Source organism: Chinchilla lanigera, unplaced genomic scaffold, assembly GCF_000276665.1.
Source record: "Chinchilla lanigera isolate Chin_1 unplaced genomic scaffold, ChiLan1.0 scaffold00054, whole genome shotgun sequence".
NCBI lineage: Eukaryota > Metazoa > Chordata > Mammalia > Rodentia > Chinchillidae > Chinchilla > Chinchilla lanigera.
Window position 1 is genome coordinate 8412305 of NW_004955455.1, and position 7111 is coordinate 8419415.

At 59.3% G+C, this 7111-nt stretch overlaps 1 protein-coding gene across 2 annotated transcripts; it reads left to right on the forward strand.

Moving 5' to 3' along the window:
• The first annotated feature begins 3563 nt into the window (after positions 1-3563).
• Derl3 (derlin 3) lies at positions 3564-6449 on the forward strand. Of its 2 annotated transcripts, none has more exons than XM_005396417.2 (7): positions 3564-3723; positions 3835-3897; positions 3973-4046; positions 4201-4294; positions 4725-4920; positions 5278-5368; positions 5463-6449. In XM_005396417.2, the coding sequence occupies exons 1-7, from the start codon at positions 3631-3633 to the stop codon at positions 5551-5553; spliced, it is 702 nt and encodes a 233-aa protein (XP_005396474.1). In that variant the 5' UTR covers positions 3564-3630; the 3' UTR covers positions 5554-6449. The 2 variants fall into 2 exon arrangements, with proteins under 2 accessions (XP_005396474.1, XP_005396473.1); XM_005396416.2 differs by having other exon boundaries at positions 3566-3723; positions 3832-3897.
• Positions 6450-7111: the final 662 nt, after the last annotated feature.

The window sequence follows — 7111 nt, forward strand, 5'->3', positions numbered from 1 at the left end:
AAAAACCAAAAAAAAAAAAAAAAAAAAAAAAGTAAAAAAATTAAGCAGTCAGGGCCCTAAAGGAAGACAGATGAGCTCGAGCCCCTTTGGGTGATCCCAGAGGGCTTCCTGGAGTAGGGGGCATTTCTACCACCTGCCCTTCCTCCCTTTTAGAAGAACATCCGGGTTGCCAGGAAAGAAAATGAATAAATGAACAATCTGGGGAGCTGAGGCAGGCTCAGCGGAGAGGAGCTGAGGCCTGAGTAAGAGGTGGTGAGGAGCCCCAGTTGGGGTGAGGGACTGGCGAGCGCCGTCGGAGCATCCAGTGAGCCCTGGGGGTGGGTGAGGGCTGACTAGAGGTTTCTGCGTGGCCACTGGGGCTCCTGAGGGCCCACCCTTGGTGTGAGGCTGTGAGGAGGGAGGCAGCCGGGTGGGCACGCAGCTCCTGCCTGTGGGCACTGGCAACACCTGGACGGGAGATTTAGGGCCCATCAGAGCTGGGAATCCCACCGTTCCCTGCTTTGCAATAGGGACAGTTGCAAAGCTAGGGAGCTGGTGTGAGGAGCAGCGCTCGCGGACCCCAGGTCCTTCTCCTGTGCAGTCCTCAGCACAGAAGGTGTCCAGCCGCCACGAGGCATTACAGCGCCAGCAGCACCCACATCTCGGGGCCCCCTGGAACTTGAGGTGCCCAGAGCTTCTCTCCATGAATAACCTGCTAGAGGGGCCCCAGGGCCTAGGACAGTGGATATGGTGTCTTCACAGTGGCCTGGACAAGCCTGGAGATGGAGGTCTTTCCCAGGCCCTTCCTGCCTCTCACAGGCCTCAGTTTCCCCATCTGAGGCTACCCAGGGTGCTGAAAGGGAGCACCTGCAGTGCTGCCGCCCACCAGGGCCGGGCTTCCTCCCTTCCAGGCTGGCTGCTCCCACCAGCCCTGGGCTCCCTGCCTCCCAGGAATGTGCTTCTGGGGGCTCCTTCTCCAGGCGCCCTGGTTTATCGGCCCCAAACACAGGGAGACAGACGCCTCTCAGACAATGACAGTCCTTCCTGTTAGCCCTGACCTGACCCTGAGGGGAGGGAGGCCAGCGCCTGCTGAATGCCTGGAGGCAGGATACCCCCTTCCCCAGGCCGGTGTGAAACCTGACCTCCCTCTGCGGGCCCCTTTGCCAGCAGTGGCGCCTGCCCTGGCGGCTGTCAGAGGCCCTGGCTCCCCTCACTCACGCAGATCTGCTCTCCCTGGCCCACCTCCAGCATGACCTTTAGTTGCCTCGATGGAAAACCAAGGCCACCTGAGGAGCCTCCCTCCGTCTGCCCCAGTCCTAACTCTCAGCACCTCTGTCCAACCTCCGCCACCTCTGGAAGCAACGCATCACACGCACGTTGCCTTGCTTTGGTCCTCCCACTATCCACCTCCCTCACAAGCAGGGTCCGCTCCACCCACTCTCATCAGCACTGCTCCCCAGGGGGACTCCACTCTGCACACCTGGGGACCCGCCTGTTCTCGGCATCCACCTGAGACAAGCTTCTCAACCAGTTCTCCCTCTAGGCCAGCTTCAGTCTCCTCAGGGCTCCGTGCAGAACCCCCTCATCATCCACACTGATGTCCATGTTGACAAAGGCACCCCTTTGTGGTTCCTCTCTTTCCCTGGGACCCCGGCAGGGATGCGTCTCACAGTCCCTTTCCAGGCCACATCTGCCTGGGCCTCTCACCGCCTTGCTCTTTCTTTTTTTCTTTCTTTCTTTCTTTTTTTTTTTTTTTTTCTGTCTTTTTGAGACAGGGTCTCGCTATGTAGTTCAGGCTGGCCTTGAGCTCACTTTGTAGCCCAGGCTGGTCTCGAACTCGCAATGATCCTCCTGCCTCAGCCTCCCAAGTGCTAGGATTACAGGCGTGCACCACCGCGCCCAGTTTACCTTGCTCTTTCTTGAGTTCCGTTCTGGGCTCAGCTCCTGGACTCATCTGCTCTCAGCCTCCTGGCTGGGTTTGCCTTCCCTCCCTGAGCACGGAAGATCGCTGCCAGCCCTGGCTTCTTTGCCATCTACTCACATGCCTTTGGCAGCAGGCTCAAGCTAAAATTGCCATTGACCTACTAGTAACTGACCTCCGGGTGGGCTGTCGGCCCTGTCCTCTCCCCAGTGCCACACTCGGAGTTTCTGTGCAGATGTCACAGGTGCTTCAAACTCAGTGAGACCACAGCAGGACTTTCTACCCCTCCTTTCTCCTCCCGAGTGTCCTCCAGCTCTGTCATAGTCACCACCCTTTACCACTTTGGCTCAGGCCCCTCTCACAGCCATACTCAGCTTGTGGCAGGTCTACCACTCAGTCCTCACTGAACCCCCAGGGAACGGCCCAAGGCATCATCGTCCCTTGGAGTGTCCCCTTGCTCAGTGGTTCCTCTGGCAGCCTACGGCCGGCAGGGCAGACACAGAGATCCTTTCTAAAGGTTGCCGTATCGTGTACATAACGCAAAATTTGTCCTGACCATGTTTAGGTGTACAGCTCAGGGGTGTTAAGCACCTTCACATTCTTATGCAACCATCACCACCACCCAGCTCCAGAACTTCTTCATTTTCCCAAATTGAAACTCTGCACCCGTGAAAGGATAGCTTCCCATTTCCTTTCTCATATAAGGGACATCCCACAGTATTTGTTTTTGGGGACGGGCTTATTTCACTGAGCATTTGTCTTCACGGTTCATTCTCGGTGGAGCACGTGTAAGATTTCATCTTCTTAAGGCTGAACATTTCATCGTATAGATAAACCATATTTTATTCATCCACCTGCCGGGAGGTCCCTGGACTTCTCCTTCCCTCCAACCCAAGTTTCAATAAATGGTTTCTCCCTTTGAATGAATGAATGAATGAGTGAGTGAATGAAGGGAGTTCTCTCTTCCACAAAGTCCGGAGGCCCTTTGCAGCCTGCCCATTTACTCCAAGCGGTCTCACACTCTCAAGTACCATCTAGGGCTGCAAGACCCCACGTCGGGCCCTGGCCCAGCGGCGCCCCCAGGGCACCCCAGACACGGACTGGCTCGTATGAGCGGGATCCCGGGTGTCTGGGGCATCTGGGCACTCCCCCAAGAGTCTCCTTTGCTATGGGAGCGGGGGCGGGTTCTCAGAGCGGAGAAGGCAGTGCCCAAGTGTCAGCGCGCCGGGAGGCGGACTGCAACCAGGCTCCGGGTCCCGCCTCGTGGTCCCGCCCCCTGTGCCCCCTCCCCGTCCCTTGTGGCCCTGCAGTTTTCCGGTCTCGCCGCACCTGGCTCAGGTCTTTCCTCCACTACTGCGGAAGACCTGGCCCCAACCCCTTGGTGGCCTCGTGGGTCCTTGCTATTTGTCCTCCTCTAGAAAGAGCAGTTCCTCATTGGCCGCAGGTTCTCCCGCGCCGCCACCGCAGGCACAACAAGCGCCACGTGCTCCCTCTGGGGCTTGCCAATTGGCCAGCCGCCGCAACCCGCCGCGGTTTCCCTTCCCGCCCCCGACTTCCCGCTTCCTCTTCTCATTGGCTTACTGAGCCCAGGGGCCCACCCTGTAGCCCGGGCGGTCCCCACCTCGGACGCCGATTGGCCACAGTAGGGAGTAAGGCGGAGCTTGGAGGCTGGGCTGGGAGGTGGGCTGAAGCGTGCAGCAGGTCAGGTCAAGCGTGCCTGAGTAGGTTCAATGGCGTGGCAGGGGCTGGCGGCCGAGTTCCTGCAGGTGCCGGCGGTGACGCGGGCCTCCACTGCAGCCTGTGTCCTCACCACAGCTGCCGTGGTGAGCGGGCCGGGCGGGGGTTACAGCCCCTGACGGGGTACGAGGCACTAGGGAGGGTGGCGGGGTCACAGCGCTCTCGCTGCTCCTGACGCGGCCCCGGTTCCGCAGCAGCTGGAACTCCTCAGCCCCTTCCAGCTCTACTTCAACCCGCACCTCGTGTTCCGGAAGTTCCAGGTGAGGCCGTCCGCCCTCAACCCCCGGGGCCCGGCCCTCTGCGCCCGCACCTCACCGCCTGTCCTCCCCCCGCAGATCTGGAGGCTGGTCACCAACTTCCTCTTCTTCGGGCCCCTGGGATTCACCTTCTTCTTCAACATGCTCTTCGTGTATCCTGCGCAGCGCGGAGCCTGGCGGGCCTGGGGGGGGGGCGCTGGGGTGGGAGCGGCCGGAAGCGGGGAAACCGAGGCCAGTGGTCCCCCTCCAGTGGTCCCCTTCCCTTACTGTGTGGTCCGGGACGGCGCTTCCTATACCATCGCGCAGGTTCCGCTACTGCCGAATGCTGGAGGAGGGCTCCTTCCGCGGACGCAAAGCCGACTTCGTCTTTATGTTTCTCTTCGGGGGCGTCCTTATGACAGTATCCTTCTATCTTGCTCAGGAACCTCAGGCCGCGGCTCCTCGGAGTCCGGCATGAGCGGTCCCTGGGGCTTAGGCTGTACTGAGCAGCTATTCTGCGCTCAGCTCCAGTGCCAAGGATAGGTCTTAAATGCTGTGAGCAAAATACAACAGGGAAATGTGCAGCAGCACCAGGCAGGCACCTCGGGCACTGAGCCTTCAATGCCAGTAACCAGGACAAACGGACAGGGACTAGCCGTGGCTGGAGTGGAGAGGTGTGCAGGGCAGATCTCAGGGGACCTGAAGGCTAAGTGCAGCAGGGCTCCTCGGGATGGAGAACGGACCACACAGTAAGGGAAGGGGACCACTGGAAGGATGCCTGGGGCTTAGCAAATCAGAGGGGCCATGGGCATGGCTGAGACCTGCACCATGGCGCCTTGACTCCCGCCCAGCTGCTGGGACTCTTGGGCAGCCTGTTCTTCCTGGGTCAGGCGCTCATGGCCATGCTGGTGTATGTGTGGAGCCGCCGCAGCCCTCGGGTGAGGGTCAACTTCTTTGGCCTCCTCACCTTCCAGGCACCATTTCTGCCCTGGGCACTCATGGGTTTCTCACTGCTGTTGGGCAACTCAATCCTCGTGGACCTGCTGGGTGAGCATGCCTGTCCCTCCTGCCCACCCCAGGCTGGCCCCCACCCTCAGGACAGGCTGCTGACGCCCCACGGCCCCTTTCCACCTGCCCAGCCCCGATTCCTGTTCTCCCAGCCCCACAAGCCTGCTAACTGGTGCACAGGATTTGCATCTGTGGAGCTCATCTGCTGATGCTTGAGTGGGTCCTGTGGAGGTGGGCCAGACGAGCAGGTTCTTCTCCTGGCCCCTGCTCCCCAGTGTGCCCTGGGCCTTCCCTCCCCAAGTCCTGCCTACTTGTGCACTCTCTAAGCCTGTCCTTCAGGGCCGGCCCTGTGGTTATTCTGGGCTGTGTGGGTAGCGGTGTGTTGCTATCTCACAGGGATTGCTGTGGGCCACATCTACTACTTCCTGGAGGACGTTTTCCCCAACCAGCCTGGAGGCAAGAGGCTACTGCTGACCCCCGGCTTCCTGTGAGTGTGGAGAGGACAGCCCTCTCCCCTCAGGTGGCTCCCCATGGATGAGGAGCCGTGCTTGCCTCAGCTTAGTGGGGGTCCCTCCTGACAGGAAGCTGCTACTGGACGCTCCTGAGGAGGACCCCGACTACCTGCCCCTTCCCGAGGAGCAGCCGGGACCCCACGGGCCACCCCTGCAGTGAGCCTGCCTTGGGCCAGCACCCGAAGTTTCCTGCCAACTCCACTCTTCTCCCTGCTCCTGCTCACAGCAGACCAGTCTGTCCTGGAGGCTGGGCCCATGCCAGCGCTCACCCAAATAAACAGTCACCTGCAGCGTCTGCTCCCACAGCACTGGCTCCCCGTTTTGGCCACCACACCTTCCATGGCCTTCTATGTCTGCCTCTTTGCCTTTGCCCAGCCTGCCCTCAGCCCAATTGCAGGTGATCAGGCGGGGGCCCAGACAGGGCAAAGCTGCTGCCCCTGAATGCCCACCAGAGTTCTGAGCTCACAAATGACAGACTCTAAGAGTCCTTGCTCCATTCCTGCCACTGCCTTGCAGGACATGTCCTACCCACCTTAGGCCTCTATTTCCTGCCGTTCAACAAAGGGGTTGGTCAGATTTCAGCAGCTGGGGCCAGGACTCAGCCCATTCTAGAGATGCCCCTGCCTACAGTACTCTTGGGTTGATGCCCACCCAGCCTCCCCCGTCCTCATCAACCTTGACAAGTGAGCCTCTTCTTCATTTCCCAGCCGGTGCCCTGCAGGCCCCATGAGGTCAGGGCAGAGACGTGCAATAGGGCCCTCCTGCCTTCTGTGACCCCAGGCCTTGAGAAGTTTCACCTGGCTAAGGCAGAGCCCTCTGGGAAGCTGTCCCTGCCATTTAAGCTGAGGACCTGTGTGAGCCTTTCCCTCCCTCCCCCTGGAACATGGATATCCCCTGTGGCCAGCTTGTTGCTCTAGGCCTGTTCCCAGTGTGGCTTCTTCCTGGATGCTCAGCAGCACGGGGCTCTGTCAGCCATAGCGTGTCATTTTTATGATAACAAAAATGTTCTCTGTGAGTCTGACTTCAATTTTCTAGTAAAATCTGGTAAAGCAGCAACTTCAGTGCAGGTTGGCAGTACTTACAGGGCACAGAAGCAGACAGGAACTGGGCAGCATCCTACCAATTGCAGCACAGGACTGCAGCCTAGCTCATGGTCAAGCAAACCTCTTGGCAACAGAGCCCATCCATTTCCAAAGCCAGTGGGCCTGGAATCCTCCCTGTTGCTTAGGGTCTTTCCAGAAAGCCTCGCTGTCCCTTTGCTGTGTGGCTCTGAGAGTTCTACTCTGACAGGTAGCCTGAGAGCACACTCCCTGGGGACAGTCATGGTCTTGGACATGCTCACAGTGGCATGCTGCCTACTGCCTGGCAACCAAGAGCCCTAAGATCTACCAGGAGCCCCACCCCTGCCCCACATGGACTCAAGCTGGAAGCCAGGTCACAGTGCCCCTGTCACATGCCCCTGGAGGAAAACACCTCTGACCCTCAGCCCTGCCAGCAGCCAAGAGTGGCACCAGCCTCGTGGTGGGGGTGTAGAACCACCGTCTTCAGGAAGAGGAGCTGTGTGCCCAGTTTACCAAGCAGTTCTTGGCTCAGTAAAGAGACCCACATGTGCCACCCTCAAGGAGCTTAAATCCATTTTTCAAAGTATACATACTTCCATGTTAAACACAAGGACGCAGGTGACAACGGGCTCATCAGAAGCGTAACTGGGAAGAAGT

Bases quoted from the DNA above. Each gene is read 5' to 3' on its own strand.
- Derl3 (XM_005396416.2), top strand. From the start codon at position 3,631: ATGGCGTGGCAGGGGCTGGCGGCCGAGTTCCTGCAGGTGCCGGCGGTG. The intron at 3,898-3,972 runs GTGAGGCCGTCC...CTCCCCCCGCAG, and splicing joins TCGTGTTCCGGAAGTTCCAG to ATCTGGAGGCTGGTCACCAA. The intron at 4,047-4,200 runs GTATCCTGCGCA...ACCATCGCGCAG, and splicing joins TTCTTCAACATGCTCTTCGT to GTTCCGCTACTGCCGAATGC.